Raw genomic sequence first — 19516 nt, forward strand, 5'->3', positions numbered from 1 at the left:
ACATTAAAACTATAGCGGACCCTGGCGGTGACGTCCTAATCTCTACTCGACGATTCATTAAAGCAAGCACGCGGATCCTCGTGATAACTTCAGGATGGTGGTAACACACGTCGGACGAGATGAGCGCTATGAGAGACATGCACTTCTCGTGCAATTGGGTGCAGTTAGTCTCAAATGCCCATTGTAGAAATATGGTCACAATTTTCTCACACGCTATGTCCCACATCTTTGACGCACAGTGCAGCTTCAACCATTTGACGTAGTACATGTCGGCAAGTGAGAGTAACACGGGCCAGACGTTGACACGGGTGTCCCATAAATCAACTTCCTCTGGGAGTGTTCCTTCGCAGGCGTATTTGTTCAGCAGCGAGAAGCTAGCACTTTGCTGCCATTGAGCAATGCCTCCATCACACGAGATAGTGCCGCCACATCGACCCATCTTGCTCGAATCACCCGGCTGCATATGTCGAAGACGACGTCCACAGCCCCCCCCCCCCCCCCCACCCCCGAGTTCCTTGATGGAGTCAAAAAGTGATGACCCAGTTGCAGTCAGTCTCACGTTTCGAAATGGACCCAGATTTCCTCCGTCATTTCTTGGCTGCCACACTTCTAAGGCGGGGAACCAGGGAAGTGGCCGCGTTTTTTCACCACAACATCGCTGGGGTGCTTTCTTGTGTTTCTTAAGTCCAAATGCAATGCTACTTGTGGACTGATTACTGAAGATCCTCTACATCCTTCATGACCTTGCATAAGTAGTAGATTTGACTGAACGCACACAAATCATAATTGATCAAACGTAGACAAGAAATAGGAGATGCTAAAGCTTAGACCGGAGTGTAGAAACTCGAGTAGGGAAAGACTGAGTATTTTTCTTTTTCATGGCAAATTGAAAAATGATTTTCTTTTTATTAGCAGCAAACTAAAAATAACACATTTTGTACAGGACATTGAACATGGATGTCGTGATGTATGGGCCCACCAGCAAGTTTGGACAGTCGAGAAAACAGGGCTGGGCATCAAGACGTATCTAACATGGAGAATATAGTGCAGGATGGTGTAGTGGACATGTAATAGAAGTAACTAGTTGAGGATAAGGAAAGTACTCGTTGTAATAAGAGTAGGACTCTTCTAGTCGTATCCGACTAGTATTCTTGTAATCAATCGACATATAACCCTGCCACCGACTATATAAGACAAGGCAGGGACCCCCTTCAAAGCAATTTAATACAACCAACGCAATACAAACACACAGGACGTAGGGTATTACACAATTCAGTAGCCCAAATCTATCTAAATCGTGTGTCAGCTTTCACCTTCGAGTTCCTGATCTCGGTGAAACTCACTAAAAAATCCACTACCTCGGGATACCCCTCAGTAGGTTACCGGTCTACATACAGACAGTTGGCGCTCCAAATAGGGGAATTCTCCGATGATCCCCTGGCGAACTCGATGGCACAACTCATCATCAAGCCTATCGTCACGTTTGAAGAAGGCACGATGTTCATCTTCGGCTCATGGTTCTATGTCGCAGACGGCACCAGCCCCGAAGAAGAAGAAGCTTTCCACCATGAAGCTCCAACAGCAAGACATCAATGATCTCGTCGAGAATTTGAACAAATTTTCAATTTCTAACCTGGTCAGATGTGAGGAAGACAAGTTCGCTCAAGCTCAACTTCTACTCCGACTCTGATCGATCCGCTCGAGCAGGCTCCAGACCCATCAAGCATAACAACAATGTAGTCTTTGGTTTGTAATTAGGGAAGATTAGGCAAGGAAAACTCTAATTGACCAAGATAACTAGTACCGTTCTCACTGAAACTTCCCTGATAGCAACTTTATTATGGTTCAAATCTGATATTGTACTTTTATCATATTATGACTGTGACATTGTTGTTTAATATACGTGTATCACTGTAAACTATGGTTACAAGGAGGCAAGAACTGATGCGGGAGGCGTATAGAGGAATATACCTAGAAGAAGGGTTCGACAAATGGTTAACGAGTTTGACGATACGGATTATTCTAGAAAGACATAGAGATGGACCTAGAACTTGAACAACATTGTAACTACTACTATTCCCTCCGTCCCAAATTGTAGGTCGTTTTGACTTTAGATATAGTGCATGTCTAGATGTATAATAATATTTATGAATCTAAAAAAGTCAAAACGACCTGCACTTTGAAATGGAGTGAGTAGTTGATAGATGGTTGGGTCCTTAAAATTATTCTAATACCTCTATCAGTCATATCAGTAATGGTTTGAACGCGGATTCATATCATGTGTACCTGCCAAGATACCTTAATAATGATCAGCCTGTAATGGTCATGAAGTTTAAATAATGTTATAATAATAAACTAAAGTAAGTACATATATAATAAGAAAATACTCCATCCGTCCCAAATTACTATTCATTTTGAATTTTCTAAATACATATCTTTTGATGTGCACCTAGATATATACTATGTCTAGATACATAGCAAAACTTATGTATCTAGAAAAGTCAAAACGAATAGTAATTTGGGACGGAGGAAGTATATATAATGACCAATCCTTTGGTATCATTTTGCGCTGTTGGAGAAACTCTAATTTTCTTATTTGACGTTCATAAAATTTTAAATGGTTTACTTGCATTGAGACTCTAACATAATCAAAGTTCTAAAATAAAGGAGCTATTAGTACAAATACAATTCTTCCCTTTTATTTATTAATACAATATAAAATAGTATAAGTACATTTACCACATGTTTCAGAGTGCGTGCGTACGCGCATGACATACGGCTCTTTCATGCGCTAGAACGAACTAGAAGTTCTTGATAACATAAGTGCCGGGTAGTGCTGCTGCTGCTGCTGAGGGTCCCTTGTAGGCCTTGTTAGGCCTCGCTGTAAATAGCCCATAGTTTGCCTTGGATGCACCAGCTTTGCCATGTCCTCCAATTCTTGATGTACCACCATATGCCATGCAGGTCGTCGTGCTACCGTAATGTTGTTTCATGTCCATCCCATAGCCAAATAAGTCCCTAAACGGCCTGCTAGGCACGCCTAGTATGACATGCTCGGGTGTCGTCGTCATCGTCGATGCCCTGTTAATCTTCTTACCCTCCTCCGCCCATGCATGCCAATGCAAGCCGCCGTTCATATCCGGCGCCGGCGCCGGCGGCTGGTTGATGAAGCGCACTATGCTCTGCATGAGCCTCCTACTGGTGGCGCGCAGCGGGCTGTAGAGGTGGAAGCCATGGTCCTCGCCCTCCGACTCCACCAGCGTCGCCTCGCCGCCGGCAACCGCGTAGTAGTCACGGATGCGGCCGAACAGGCGGCGCCCGCGCTCGCTCAGGGTGTCCTTCTCGGCGACGGCGACGAGGAAGCGCCGGCACGTCAGCGACGCGATCTCCTCGTCGGGAGGGTTGAGCCGGGGGTCCTCGTTGCCGGCCTGCCCCGCCGTCACGAACGGCCACAGCCTGTCCACCCCGTACGCCGGCAGCACCGCCGCGCCGTCGCCGCAGGCCGCCTCGGAGGGCAGCCGCTCGGCGCCCCACAAGTAGGGCTGCACGATGACGACCCCCTCGATGCCGACGCCGTCGCGGCTGGCCCGGACCGCCGTGTGGTAGACGATGTTCCCGCCGGCGCTGTCGCCGGCGAGGAACGTGCGCCCCGGGTCCGCGTGGTCGGCGAGCCAGGAGTCGGCGTGGGACGCCGCCCACCGGAGAGCGGACCAGGCGTCGTCGTAGGCCGTGGGGATGGGGTGCTCCGGCGCGAGGCGATACTCCACGGACACGACGAGCGCGCCGGCGGCCGCGGCGAGGGAGGTGGCGTAGCGGTGGTACGTCCGGCAGAAGGCGCTCTCCGTGCAGAAGGAGCCGCCGTGGACGTACACGACGAGGGGGAGCCGCCTTCTGCCGCCGCCGGCGGCCATGGCGGCGCGGGAGGGGAGGAACAGGCGCGCCGACACGCCGGTGCCCGGGTCGATGACGACGTCCCTCGTCGCCACCCCGCGGTTGGCTGTCGGGTTCTCGGAAGCAGGCACGAAAGGGCTCCTCAACAGCCGCTCGACGCGGCCGTCCTTGTACCGGAGAAGGAATGGGTGGAGGTCGACGTCGACGTCGACGTCGCCGACAAAATTATTCACACAGTTCTTGTTGGCATGCATGGCGTGGTGAGCTGTAGCTCGTTCTGCTTTTAATTCAGCCTATCTATGTTTGCTGCTCTTTGTTGTGTTGTGGGCTTGTGCGGTAGCTGCTTGTGGGGTTTATATAGCTGGAACATTATTTCATTCCAGTCCGTTAGGTACCATCATATTACAAATTGGATCCATTTTGAAATGGTGTTACAATTTTAGTAGAGAAGAAAAATCTGCACATGCCTCTTGCAGTGTTGGGTATTGATCTTATTAGTTTTGACCTCCTTTTAGTAATAGGAAGTCCGGCTCTATTTGGTATGGCTCCAACTTTGGGTGGAGCTGCTCCACTCCAGAACTCCAGGTGGAGCCAGCTCTGGGTGGAATTGGAGCTGTCTGATGGAAGTGTTTGGTTGGGTGTCCACAGCTCCAGAAAAGAGGAGTTTGAAGGTGAATTGCCATTCTTGTCCCCAACTCATGGTCCCACTTGTCATCCTCTTATCCCCCTCTTTTCTTCCTCAGGAACGCAGCAGAGCATGACAGAGCAGGGAAGAAAGGGAAAGAGAAGAGGAGAGGTGTCGCAATCTTTCGATCTAGAAGGAGTTGGGTGCCCTGAGAACCTTGGTGGAGAAGAAGCACGCGACGCCACCCTCGAAGAAGATGGCGTAGGGAGGGCAGAGTGCAAGCATGAGCGCATGTGCGGCCACATAGGCCGGCGCCGCCCATGGCCCCAGTGCGTCGCGGGCCTCACGGAATGCCGCCACCGCGGAGGCCCCATCCTACCTGTACCGCCAGCCCGCGCCCATCGCCAGCGCCATGGCCACGAACGCCGCCGCGCCGCGCGCCCAACCCCTACCTCGTCTCACCGCCATCGCCGCGCGCCCAGCCCCTGTGGATGGAAGGCGGAGGGCGCTGGGCGGCAGCCGGCAGCGGGGCTCGGCAGGCTGGCGGAGGTTGGGAGGGAGATGCAGCCGGCGGAGGGGCTCGGCGGCCGGCGGCGGGCTTCAGGTGACCGGCGGCGGCAAAGGGGCTCGGCGGCTAGCGGCAGGGCTTGGGCGGTCGGCGACGGGGCTCAGGCAGCCGGTGGTGAGGGTGGACGCAGGGGAATAGGCACACGGGAGGGAGATGTGGCGCGGGGGGGTCTCAGGAGGAATAGAACGAACCTTTTTTTGTTTAACCAGTGGTATTGGTGGGTAATTACCCACCAACTCCACAAGGAGGTTCAAAGAGGTAGTTTTGGAGCTGCAAAAGAGGTGCTCCAAAATTTCACCCCATTTACACTACAGCTCCATGGAGTTTTGGAGCTGGGGTGTTTGGCTGGAATTTTTGCTAGAGTTGTTGGAGTTTAACTCCAGAGCCATGCCAAACAGAGCTTTACTATTGAGTTGTATGCGCTGCCTAACAATCCAATCCAAATCTTAGGCCCTGTTTGGATCAATGGGTTAAATTTTAGTTGGCTAAAACTTAGCTCCTATGATCCAAATCCAAATAGTGGGGCCAAAGGTGGGCTAAACATTAGTCAAACCCCCAACTAAACTTCAGTTCATTAGCCCTCCAAACCTAGCTAATGAGGGCTATTTTGAGACACGAATTGCAAAAGATCAAAAATACCCTCCACTAAAATCTTACCATTTTTCTCCATCACCTCCCAAGTGTGGGGACCTCCCTTTGGGAGTCCCGCTAATCACCTGTATTAGTCCCTAGATTAGTAGGCTAATACAGTACCATCACAGTTCAGTATTTTAAGCAATAAAAGGCATATAATTTAATAAATGAAAGGTTTTTACCTTAGCACAGCGAAGGGAAACGCAGGTGCCCATCCACTAACAGGATGGTCTACAACACCTGGAGACCTGTATGATGAAAGAAAGGCTGAGCCCACTTATGGTTGGTATTCAGCAAATCCCAACCTTAACTAGTATATTATATGCAATATGGGAGGTGGTCAAGGAATATGGTTGAGAGGAAAAACCTATGCCTAAAACATCTCACATATGCAAAATGGATTTAAAAGGTGAGTTTTTATAAAGACTCTCTAAGATGGTTATTATTATATTAATGAAGGTTGTGGTCCTAGGGGGGGAAGCTGCCTCCCCTACCAGTCCCCAGGTTTTAACTATGGAATTCGGTCCACAACCTTCATCCGGAATTCTTATCATACTAATTCCCACCCAAAGACTAATCATGGCGGCTTTAACAAAGTGGCTCATAACTGTGAGCCTCGGCTATTGATAGATTTGCGCAGAGGTGTACATAACCATACGTTCGGTTAGCCCATACGTTGATCCTAGGCGGTACTAACCTACGATACCCATGCCCGCCCACGTTCATCTCTAAACAGCATTCCCTAGGTCCATCCACGGATATATTAGGGTCTAAACAAGGGCCACTAACCATCCGCTACGCAGATCCAATCCCTGAAAATGTGCACGAATATATAAAACAGGGCCTCTAGCCCTCAGGGTCTCCGATCCTCTAAACAGTCAACCCGTGCCGATCGGACCTGGAACTCTGTGAAGGTCCTGCTCCAGCATGTCTGTTGCCCACCTTGGCCCCTTGGGATGGATGACTAGGTTCAGCTAGCAGGGTTCGAATCAAGGCCTGACATGAACAGGCACTCCCGAAGGCTGTACCTTTTTGGAATGTATGGTTGTGCGTGTCACAAGAAATACTCTCCCAATGAACCGATCCTTACTTGACCAGGGTAAGCGTCAGCGCAGTATGTCCTTCATAGAGGTTGTCCGCAGGCCCAAAATACAACTTAGGGTTTGTATTACTATCATCTTGTTTATTAACTCACACATTCCCAAAGGAAAAACCCTTCCTAAGTTTTTTTATAAAAATATAAATATTTATGGTGGGGTGTTAGATCCTCTCCATAGAGGATCCAACTAGGTTTTATTCCCCATTTACGGGGTGTGACTCAACTTGCCTAGCATATCTACTATAGAATGGGTTGGTAGGAAAAGTAGTTTTCCTAGAGTGTTTTGGCCTGTGGCATTTCAATAGCAAAAAGGGAAATTCTAGCAAGCGCATATTCTAAAAAAATATTTCTAAAACAATGCAGTCAATATTAGGTTGGTCAAATTATTACTCTCGCACTCAATAGGATAAAACATGAACTAGGTGTCAGGACTTGCCTTCATCCAAAATCCTTAACGTCCTAGGGCGACCAGGGTTCTTGGCTTCACGCTTTTTGGATCTTCATCTTCGAGCAGAGCCTGGCCGTCTACCGGGTGATAAGAGCGCATAAAATAACAATCAATAAAACAATACACCAATAAATTCCTAAGAAATAGAAAGAAAGGTAAAGGATAAGTATTTTGGGAATTACCTTATACTTAATGGTGAATTCCTGGGTATTCGAAAGATAATTCATTAATTATTTAGAAATGGGTTTCTAAATAATTAATGGGTTGGTTGGTTGGATTTTTTGGAAATTCTAGGGTTTTGGTCGAGTAGCACAATGACTGGGTTTGGACGATAATTTGAGATTTGGGTGGGTAGCACTACGGCTAGGTTGGAAGTGTAGATTTTATTTGGATATCAAATTTTGGAAGGGTAAGATTTTTCGGAAATTTTAGGATTTTGGTCGGGCAGCACGACGCCTAGGTTTGGACGATAATTTAAGAGTGAGGCTTTTGGAGATTAGTCAATTAAATCAAAATATATTTTGAATACATAACAAGCGTTTGATTAGGACACGTACTGCGTATGGAAGATACAGACCTGCGCTACGCCTATGTCCTTGTCCCATCTGTGCGCATGACGCATCTCTCAAAGGAGAAGGCCGGCAGGGCAACGAACTGGTAATTAATGAGTAAATAGATGTGGATCAGGGAGCGGCAGTGAAGTTTACCTGCCGCTGCAGGCCTGCAGTATGCAGGCGGTGTTCCCCATTGCTCCGAATAGCGCCGGCCATCTTAATTCCCTGTAGTGATATCGCTGGACTGATCACCAACAAGCACAGCAGCGTGGTGTAGTCCGGCGTCGGAGATTCGGAGTCCAGCGGCACCCACAGCAGCTTTTAGATCTATTTTGTGTTAATGACGACGGAGAGAGAGGGCCAGGGTTATGGGTCGATCCTTATGTAGCGGTAACTATCAGTTGTAGGATGGGCAGATCGTGGAGTCCGCTGCGGATTTACCGAGAGGCTGTAGAGAACCGTCGGTCACTTCAACAATAGCCGACCGTGATTATGAAAACTTTAGGTCATCAGGGTAACTTCAAACTTCCATTCATCAGGGTAACAATAGCCAACGATGTTATAATGCACCGTCGGTGACTATCAAACCATCGGCAAATAGTAATATTCCCAAGAGGTAGTCGGGAAATTCTTGTGACGGTTGGATATCAAATTTGAATGGAAGTTTGAAGTGTAGGTTGGGGATTAAGAGGGAGGCTTTTGGAAGGGTTTGGAGTTTGATGATATGACTAAGATTGAGTAGATGCCTTATAGGGGTTTGAATAGTTTTAATATTTGAATGAAATTCAAATATGGTTTCTAAGGTTTTTGGAAGAGAGATTCATCGAGGAAACATTTCTAAGGAAGATTTAAGAGGGATCTCTAGAGCAATCAAATGCAACACAAATGTGAGTTAGATGCATAGATTTAATTTACGAAATAGGTTTTGAATGTTTCAGGAAAAGAAGTTTAGTTTGTAGTTAGAGAAAAAAATTTAAAAGTACATATTTTAGATGTTCTAAAAAGCGGGATGTTACACTAAGGATATAATGGACTTTTACAAATAATTGGCTAAAAATTAGCTTTAGCTCCAAACAAGTCATGGCTAAACTTTAGTTTTAGTCCGTCCAAACAGGCCCTTAAGCGGGTGAAAAATAGTGGACAATTCACTTATACTTTATCACTCTCTCTCACGTGGAGGCTGCCTCAAGCCTCATACATGCATGTAACATGGAGCTATCAGCAATTTATTTTATTGTGCTTATCAGGTTTTGAACTCGAGACCTCTACCTTGATTTGGGCCAAAGGTCTCGGTGCGAATCTTGATTGGTGCACGTTCCTTTAGGCCTAAGTGAGTCTCCATGTGAAGTAGCTAGAGTGTTGAAGGATAAATAAATGCCTATATATTTTTCATATTGAGTTGCATGGCTAACCAATTTGGTCCAAAAGTTTAAGTTAATGGAAAAGGATGGGTAATCCAATTATACTTTTTCGTATTGAGTTGCATGGCTAACCAGTTTGGTCCAAAAGTTTAAGATAATGGAAAAGGATAGGTAATCCAATTATACTTCACGTCTTCAACACATAAATTGACCAAAATTAATAAAGGACCTATAATCTCATACAATAATTCTAATGAGTTATGTGATCTGCATATATACTTGACACATTCTACAATAAAATAGCTTCTATGGTATTTATGCTAGGTTTCCATGGTAAAGTATGTGCTTTAATGATGCTTTCTACAAAGACGTACAAGCATTCTCCGTGGTCTTAATTAGATGCGAGAAATTTAGAATATAGTGCTGCTATGGCATTTTCCATTGGATGGCTGAACCCTGATCTATCAACAAGCAGCTGAGTGCTGCTATTCTGCTATTGCTTCGATCCTGAAGTTGAAGCTTGATGTCGTCCACGCATTCTCATGTCCTCTTCTACCCCCAAGCCCTTAAGCTCTTCAGTTGTGCAATTATTATTATTTTTGGTTACTGAAACAAGTGCTCATATCGTATGATACCTTTCAACATCACAATCGACGCATGCAGTCTCCTAGATTTTACGTTTAATTTCACACTGCTATAAAATTATTTTTCAAAAGATGGGTGGCAACTGTGTTTTCACATGTATTTAGCCAACCACATGTAGAAATGGCTAGTCCGCCTGTGAATATGGATTTTCATAGGCGGACCTAAGAAACTGCCTGAGCATGTAGAATATCACATGATGTTATCACGAGTACCGGCGTGTGCTGTATATTTTTCCTCGAACCAAAGTTAATATATATTTCACTATAGAACATATATTCAAGACACTATACAAATAATCATCAAATAGAACAGATTCAATTCCATTCTCTATATCTCTCAACCATCATCAAAGACACAAGGTTTTTGTGATAATTTTTCTAAACGAGTTTGCCTCTCCTTTTACTGAAAGCAAACAGTAGTCCACAGCACATCATCTGGCAACAAAAAATTCAGAACACGACATGTTTCGAGATCTTGGCTCCACCTTTTTCGCATCAACATAGCTTCACCTAAAATTAGATAGCTGCTGCCTTGACCAAGCCATAATTTGTGTGCAAACAAAGATTAGGTTTTCTTGGTTGTGCACAGTTCTCACCATTAAGATTGCATAGTGACATCAACGAGAACCAAACTCACCATTAAGATTGCATAGTGACATCAACGAGAACCAAACTGTATGCATTAATGGTGCATGCAAGCACATGCACGTAGTATAGCAGTACATGCATAAGCATTATTGACCAGTTGACCACACAATTCACAGCTCGCTGCCAAGATTAGCCGGTAAGGTTCCTTGTGGTGAACCTGCTCATCAGGGTTCGAGTCCTCGACTCAGCACTGATATTCGTATTTTTCTGAATTTATTCCAGGATTTAACCATGTGATTTGAAAAAAAAATCCCAGCTGGCTGACTGTGCCCTCCTTGTGGTCTCGTGTGGACCCGCCTGATGTGCATCAAGAATTGGGTATAAGATAAAGATACATAACTATAGAATTAGATAGACCTAGCTACATCACGTCATAATTGGTAGCTCATAAAGATTGGTATGCCAATTGATCACCCATATGACGGCAGCACCTAACATGATAAAGATTGGCACCTAAAAATGGATAAGACTTTTTTTTGTCATAATTGCCATGCCCACGTAGAACATCACTAAGATTTTGTTATCGTGACGTCGACAAAATCGTAGGAGCCAATTTATAATGTTTCTAGGGATATTTGGTAGGTGTCATAGAAATTGGCTGAGAAATTTCTAAATGTATACCTCCTTTTGGACTTGAAGTCTGTATAACACCTTATGTATATATTTATTATTTTTTATATAAAAAATCCTGCTAATCTGCTCAAAAAACATCTAGAGCAATTGAATAGTGATTTGCGATGTAGTTAAACAGAGTGCATTCCATATACACAAGAGAACAAGTGTACCACATTAAGCACTGGCGAAAAAAGATGGAGGCGAGCAAGAACTGTGTTCGCAGCCAAGCCTATGATTGGAGCTTGAGAGAGAGAGTGAAGGTGTACAACGAGAAAAAGCTATGACAAGCAGGATTGAAATGAACAAGGGATAAGGCTTTGTATACGATAGATGATACAAACTCCCTCCATTCCAAATTGTAAGTCATTTTAGTATTTTATCCTATGTCCAACTTCTTCAACTTTAACCAAATATATAGAGAAATATGTATTAACATAAATAATACCAAAAAACGTGCTGCCAAGTTATATTTCAATGTGTGGATTTAACGAAAGTAATTAAATGTTGTAAATGTTGATGTGTTTTTGCATAAACTTGGCTAAAGTTAGAAAAATTTGATTTAGAACAAAATTAGAATGACTTGCATCTGAGAACAGAATGGATGAAATGTCTTTGATAATGACCGGCGCGGCGGCGGCTGGGCAGTGTGGCGTGGGCGGCCGGGATATCGGCAGATCCAAGATGATCCCGCGGTGCCCAACTAATATAACAAACCATACAGAAGAGGACGTAAACTTGTGCAGGACCGACGTCCAACTAACAGCATGTGTATGGACGAAGAAGACGGCTATCAACCAAAAAGTGTCTGAGGACCACGGTGGTCAACCTAATTAAGTTGTCACGATCATGTTCCGGCCGATCAGGAAAAAAAAATGGCATGTCGATCTCATGCATGGGTGAGTATGTATGTATATGTACGGTCGTCATCATCTTGTTAGCAGCAGCAGCAGCAGCTAGCTCCACCTACGAAACAAGCTCCAACATGGCATCGGCGTCGGAGCCCGTGAGCCCCGTGGAGAGACTCATGAAGGATCTGTACGTGGTCGCCGCCATCGGGCTCGCCGCGCCGCTGGACCCGTCAGCATTTCGCGCGGGCCTGGCGGCCCAGACGGCTCGCCACCCCCACTTCTGCAGCATCCAGGTGACGGGCAAGGACGGCGCGCCGCGGTGGGTCCCCACGGCGGTGAACGTCGACGACCACATCGTCGTCGTCCCGAGGCTGGACGGCGCCGAGGCCGACCCGGACCGGGCCGTCGAGGACTACCTCTCCTCCCTCTCCACGCTCCCCATGGACCCCGCCACGCGGCCGCCGCTGGAGTTCCACCTCATCGACGTCCGGACCTCCGAGGCGGCCGCCACCGTAGCCATGCGCGTGCACCACGCGCTCGCCGACGGCATGGCGCTCATCACGCTCCTCGTCTCGTCCTCCCGCAGCGCCGCCGACCCGGCGATACCCGCGCTGCCGCCGCCCCCGCCGGCGCGCCGAGCGGGAGCCATCTACGCTCCTGCGCCGCCGCGCTCCGGCGGGTTAATAACATTCCTCGTCGTGTGGGTCTGGTCGTATCTCTTGCTCGCGTGGCACACCATGGTCGACGTCGCTGCCTTCGTCGCCACCATCTTCTTCCTCACGGATCCGCCCACGCTGTTCAAGCGAGCGGACCATGGCGGCGAGCCGCGCCGCGGCATGCGCTTCGTCCACCGGACCTTGAGCCTTGACGACGTCAAGTTCGTCAAGAACGCCATGAACTGTGTACGTATATAAGAGCAATTGATTGTTTCAACAATTTATTTGCACAAGTTTTGCATGTCTTTAATTATTGTTATCATTACTACCAGATTAATTCAAAAAAAAATTATTAGTTCCTTTCTCTTTTAATCTGATTTTTTTGGTAGTCCATGTCAGTCGAGTCTCTCTCATATATTTTGTGACGTTCCTTGTATATATACGTGTAGACTGTCAATGATGTGCTAGTTGGAGTGACTTCTGCTGCTCTATCACGATATTTCTTTCGGAAAACCGGTGACACAAAGACAAGGAAAGTAGTGTTGCGATCAATACTCCCTGTCAACACAAGGCCAGCCACTAGCCTACAAGTAAGATGTTTGCCTTTAATTTCTGGCATGCAACTAATGCTAGATCTCCATTTTTTTCGTAATATTTCTTTTAAAAAAAAGGAATTTCATCTCACTATCAGATATCTTTGAAGCTTATAATAATTACTAATTTTCAATATGTGTATGGGCAGATGGATGTTGATATGATAGAATCTGGTAAGAGTAATGCTGTGAGATGGGGAAATCAACTGGGGTACATCATCCTTCCATTTCATCTGGCCATGCACGATGATCCGCTCGAATACGTTCGCAAGGCAAAACAGATTATAGATAGGAAAAAGAGTTCACTAGAAGTGGTCATCATCCATATGGCTGTTGAAATTATCTACAAAATATTGGGCCCAAAGGTACATTTACTACCATTTTACACATATACTCTTCTAAGATATCAAATTGAAAAAGACCTTCCACAAGTCAAAAGTCTCCAGTTTGTAATTAAATTAATTACCACATTACCTCCTTGTAAGTGTACATGTTTCTAATAATCACACTGCAATGCAACTTGTCGCTTGAACCAGGCGGGAGCTTATATCTTCAATAATGTGCTCAGAAATACAACCATAACTTTCTCAAGCTTGATTGGGCCACCTGAACGGATAGAGTTATTTGGGCATCCAGTTGCCTACGTTGCACCCAGCGTCTATGGGCTTCAACAAGTAAGCCACCCAGCCATCTATCTTCCATACAAAACCTCAAGTCTCAAGTTACTTTCAAACTAAATGCAACATCGGTCGTGTAGTTTTGTCAAATAACAAAAACGATCCACCAGACAATGCATAATATAACGATTTCAATTTTTGCTGAAAAATGCAAGAAAACATAAAAATATTTATTTGGTTATGCATGTTTTCCTCACAAAAATACTACTTGATTTTTACTCTTTGTAGGCTCTTACCGTGCACTACCAAAGTTACAGCAACACCATCAAAGTCATTCTAGCAGTTGATGAGGCACAGTTTCCAGATTATTGCCAACTCTTGGATTACTTCGCTGAGTCCCTCAACCTTACCAAGGACGCGGCTGCAAAGACTTCAACAAAATCGATTAAGAATGAGTAAGGAAGGAAGAAGGAACAGTTCGGTGAATGCTCCAGCTCAAGAGCCAGATGTATATGTGCTTACTGGTACTGATAATGTGTACCGCATTAATATGTGTGATGTTGAGTAATTATTAGTAAATATGTAAAATCTACCGAACCAAGGAGTGCAATGTGTCTACTCTTGTTGTTAAATAATGAAGTTTGCCAAGTGAATTATATTGGGGTTGATATTTTACACATCTAGATAGTATATATGTCTATTTTTTACTGTATGTATACAACTGTATACATGCAATATGTGTGTTTGTATATATAATATATATTCAGATCGATGTATATATACATATACATCACCTTATTATTTCCTTAATGTAGAGAGAACCATGATTGTCTGATGTGGTTTTCAAACACGGCCTATCCTATTTAATAACAATATACACAATTACACATCAACATCAATCAGCGCAATGTCGGTCATTTTCTCGTTCTTGTGGTTATACTCTGACTAGCTATGTATCATTATGAAATATACTACAGTTCTAGGCTTCTAGCCTGCTTATTATGTTGTGTAGCTTATTTTGCCTATAACAGATTTTATGAAGGTAAATATATAATTCAAACCCCATGATCAATCTTGTTACCTTAATGCAATGTTGTAGGCTTTGCCAACTAAAAAATAAACTTTCTATAGCGTTCAATTAGGATATCATGCATGCAGTAAGAGATCATAGATCGTAACCAAAGATGCATGGTGCAGCAGAGGAAGAGTTGTAGAAGCCCGGCCATCTTAATGTCATATAGCTCGGTGTAGAGCAAGTAGTCGACCGCGCCCACGAACTGAACGTCTCCTCGCGTGCCGGCAGCAACCCCAAACTCATCACCAATCAGCACTGCATAAACAGCAACAATGACACCAATTGTACATGTTGAGGGGCTTGGAATGAGAAGACTTAAATATTTGCAAAAATTAGGGAGAGTGTCCATTAGAATGCTGACTTCTTTCAGACATCTTTATATGAGTTTTTTTCATAAGGATTTCTCATTCAAGGAGAGCATGTTGACAAAAGGTTATATGTTATATCCCCCGTAGAGTTTTTTAGATATTGTCATTTGAGACACGTTGGTATTTATCTAAATTAACTATGAATAGGGTTTTTTACATTATATACCTATATCTATATTTCTTAGATTTTGCACACACACCATTTTTTAGAGAAATTGTTAACAACTATAGGATGATAAGACGAAGGACAGAAGGAGCATCTGATCAAGTGTTGGAAATAGATCGAGTAACTAACAGTTACTCCCTCCCAGCATAGTTCAAAAATCATATTTTCACAAATGATAGTCCTATTTGCCATCGACGTAAACCACGGCAATAAATTACATCGATAATGAGGAGTCGTTGTGGCGACCACTGGAGGACTAATGGGGAGAAGCATTTTGCATAAATTAGATGATAAGCAAGGTTGTTTTTCTTGGTCTATGTATTGTCAAGGTGAAATATGTCTATCAAAAGAGAACAGAGGAAGCAGTAGATAATAACACCACTTGTGGTTGCTAATGACAGATATGTGAGCCCCTTAGGCTAATCCCAGTGGGAGTTTCATAGAGGTTTCATGCACATTAGATACGGTGACACATCAGCATATGTGATGACATGGCATGGTAGTTATGAAGTGAGAGAGGGAAGGAGTTTCATCAGGATGAAACTGTGTATACACTGTTTCCAAGACTATGAAACCTATTGAAACTTTCATTGGGAGCTATAGAGTTTCATTTCATCTAACCATATCCAATCACATGCCTCACAATTAAATGTCATGGGCATCCTATGAAATCGTGAAATGAAACTGTGCACTGCGACTCCCTGTTTCATTCATGAGAATACACCTCATGAGATGATGTGGCATCCTTGGAAACAGTGCAATGAAACCTTGCACTAGGACTAGCCTTACTTTTTCGAGAAATTTTGGAAAGTAATCGCTTACTTCTCAGCATTGCACGTATATGTCGCTTCACACACACAAACAGCAGGATATGGGTATATTAGCACTCCCAATAGTACCTACATCATTTCTATAACTTGTATTATTTTATTTGTAATCGCATAGCACGACACCCTTGCCACTCCCAATAAATATGGCAATAATAATTCAGCTCCAACCGAAATAGGATGGCAATAATTAGGCTGGCAGATGTTGTTTCAATAATTTAAACCCTTCTCTCAAAAAATAATAATATTTTAAATCCTCTTGACAATGTATATATAGTACCATCACTTGTATCACTTATGCTCACATATACATGCTCATTAGTCATCTCTCTTGATATCCTTGCCTTCACAACAACCATTGTACTCCCAATAGTCCAAGACGATGCCAAGCACATTGGCCCCGGTCCGTGAGATCCGGCGCGCGCAGCGTGCTGATGGCCCAGCAGCCGTGCTCGGTATTGGCACTGCAAATCCAGCATTTTGTGTTCTTCAGGACGGGTTTCCGGACTACTATTTCCGTGTCACCAAGAAGGAGCACCTCGTCGACCTCAAAGACACATTCAAGACACTATGTACGTAAGCTGCTTAAGTAATGTACTGAAAAAATGCTTGTTACTCCCTTTGTAGTCATTTTAGTTTTAATTGTCTTACATTGAACTTCTTTAACTTTGATCTAATTTGTAAAAGAAAAATGCACCAACATCTCCAACATCAAACAATTTTCATTAAATCCGCCATTGAATACGTGTTGATAGTCCAGTGTCTTGATCTAGATGTTAATGATTTTTTTTTGGAAACATTCTCATATTCTGACTTGATGGCGATCGACACTGCTCCCAACAATTGGGTTAATAATTAGGTCGGCTCACGGGGCTGGAGAGACGTTTCTTTCAGCACACGGAGCAACTGCTCAACGCCCACCCGGGCTTCATCAACGGGACGCCCTCGTCTTCCCTAGACGCGCGGCTCGACATCGTCGCAGAGGCAGCTCCAAAGCTCGCCGCGGCGGCCGCCACGAAGGCCATCGCGAGGTGGGGCCGCCCGGCCACCGACATCACCCACCTCGTCGTCGCCACGAGCTCCGAGGCCCGCGCCCCAGGCGCCGACCTCGGTCTCGCCGCGCTCCTCGGCCTCCGCCCCGACGTCCGCCGCACCGTGCTCCAGCTCAACGGCTGCTCCGCCGGCTGCGCCGCCCTGCGCCTCGCCAAGGACCTCGCCGAGAACAACCGCGGCGCGCGCGTCCTCGTCGCCTGCGTTGAGCTCACCATCACCTCCTTCCGCGCGCCCCGCGAGGGGGACACCTTCGACACCCTCATCCCGCAGGCGCTGTTCGGCGACGGAGCCGGCGCGGTCGTCGTCGGCGCCGACGCCGTGCACGCCGCCGGCGAGCGCCCGCTCTTCGAGATGGTGTCCGCCTCCCAGGCCTTGATACCCGGGACGGAGCACCTTCTCAACATGCGGCTCGGGGAAGGCGGCATCGACGGCGACGTCTCCGCCAAGCTGCCGATCTTCGCGGCGCGGCACCTGGAGCGCTGCCTGCTCGACGCGCTCGCGCCGCTCGCCATTGGGGGCGGCGAGGGGAAGTGGAATGACCTCTTCTGGGCAGTCCATCCGGGCAGCCGTGGGATCATGGACCACATCGACTCGGTTCTCCGGCTGGAGCCCCGGAAGCTGGCGGCGAGCCGAGCTGTCGTCAGAGACTACGGGAACATGCTCTCGGCGACGGTGATATTCGTGCTCGACGAGCTGCGCCGGCGGATGGACGAGGAAAGGGATGAGGCTTCTGAGTGGGGGGTGATGGTGGGCTTTGGGCCGGGATTCACTGTCGAGACCATGGTGCTGCACGCTACAAAGTACTAGCAACATGCTACATGATACGTCAAGAAAAAATTGCATTAGCACTTGTTTAAGAAACAATGCAAATAAGCAAATTGATGTTGATCCCCTCATTATGGTTCTGCGTATATCTGATCGTATATTCAATCTGTTGTCGTTCTTTTCTCGGAATTTCTGTCTGAAAAAAATAATCTATGTGTTTCAATTTCGGTTTTGTGGATCAGTTTCAGTACACAAGGCTGCAGTGCACACGTAGAAGGAACTGAGGAACAAAGTATCTTTGAAAAAAAAGTTTATCTTTCTACATTGACATCGAGGTGCCATGTCGAACCAGCTTATTCACTTGCCGTCGAAGGTGAAATCTCAAACTACCTAGCGGAGTTGGAATATGATATCATTACGGAAACATCTAAATTAGGTTCAAATTTTGTAATGACCGCACCACCTCCTGTACACCATTTCCAATGATCAACACCGTCTGAAGAAAGATGAATAAAAGAACTAACAAGAACACTTCCAATTTCGGCCACATAAATCCGACGATCGCGTGTGAAAAGAAAAACAAATAATGAGAGAGATTTGTATTTGATTCCAGACTAAACTTGCCTCCACCAAGGTTGATGAGCTTGGCCCTTACCATGAACCAGTTCCTGGGTGTGTCGAGATCCTCCAGGACATGTGACACCTCCGGTGGTTGCTCCAGGGAAATGAGGTACTCCATGGCAGAGAGGTCCGATGTCGCACACAGGTGATGGGGCTTGTTCGGGGGAGAAGCCGAGCCAGAGCTCGAGGTCGGGGACGTACGCTACTCCGCCCATGAACGGCAGCTCCCAGTAACCGGCGTGCCACCATTCACGTCCCACCGTGTCAAAGCAACAGGTGCCAAAGCTGCATGTGCTGCCTGGGAACGATAACAAGCAGATGGTGCGGCCACCGTCGATCACGGTGTGGGAGGCGACAGCTTCGTTGGAGGGTGGCCGTGGAAGAGACTCCCATTGCCAGGCTTCGCGGCTGGTGGGCCAACGAAACAAGTCGGCGGGGCCAAATCTGAGGACGTGGAAGCCGGAGTGCAAGACGTAGAGGTCCTCTTCCCGGGCGTCAGGGTTGCCGGTGGAGACGATGGCGGTGGGCTTGATCCCGGTGAAACCTTTCATGGTGGGCATGATCAGGTTGAGTGCGAGTCGGCGTCGTAGACGACGGAGTGGCCCTCCTTGTTGCAGCTGATGATCCTGCCCTCGCCGCGGCGGGGGCTCACGAGAGCGAAGAACGGCAGATCCGGCCAGTCCGAGATGAGCGTGGGGCAATGCTGGAAGCTGATGCATGGCGGAGGCAGCCGCTCCAATCTGGGTATCGCTGCTGGCGGCCAGCACCGCCATTCTTCTTGACCACCGCCGCCGCATCTGCTTCGGCCGCCGACGGGTAGAAGAGATGCTTGGAGACGTCC

General features: G+C 46.3%; 3 protein-coding genes across 3 annotated transcripts; 2 read left to right on the forward strand and 1 right to left on the reverse strand.

The window, feature by feature from the left end:
• Positions 1–2673: 2673 nt before the first annotated feature.
• LOC101763846 (probable carboxylesterase 13) lies at positions 2674–4201 on the reverse strand. Its single transcript, XM_004955331.4, has one exon. The coding sequence runs from the start codon at positions 4143–4145 to the stop codon at positions 2802–2804; it is 1344 nt and encodes a 447-aa protein (XP_004955388.1). The 5' UTR covers positions 4146–4201; the 3' UTR covers positions 2674–2801.
• A 7817-nt stretch (positions 4202–12018) lies between these two features.
• On the forward strand, positions 12019–14483 carry LOC101764654 (O-acyltransferase WSD1). Its single transcript, XM_004955333.2, has 5 exons — positions 12019–12836; positions 13040–13180; positions 13333–13548; positions 13720–13857; positions 14089–14483. The coding sequence occupies exons 1-5, from the start codon at positions 12069–12071 to the stop codon at positions 14257–14259; spliced, it is 1434 nt and encodes a 477-aa protein (XP_004955390.1). The 5' UTR covers positions 12019–12068; the 3' UTR covers positions 14260–14483.
• Positions 14484–16553: 2070 nt separating this feature from the next.
• Positions 16554–18243, forward strand: LOC101764244 (bisdemethoxycurcumin synthase). The gene is made up of 2 exons (XM_004955332.3): positions 16554–16808; positions 17096–18243. Exons 1-2 carry the CDS (start codon positions 16619–16621, stop codon positions 18094–18096), a joined length of 1191 nt encoding a protein of 396 aa, XP_004955389.1. The 5' UTR covers positions 16554–16618; the 3' UTR covers positions 18097–18243.
• Positions 18244–19516: the final 1273 nt, after the last annotated feature.

This window comes from Setaria italica, chromosome II (assembly GCF_000263155.2).
Source record: "Setaria italica strain Yugu1 chromosome II, Setaria_italica_v2.0, whole genome shotgun sequence".
NCBI classification, from domain to species: domain Eukaryota; kingdom Viridiplantae; phylum Streptophyta; class Magnoliopsida; order Poales; family Poaceae; genus Setaria; species Setaria italica.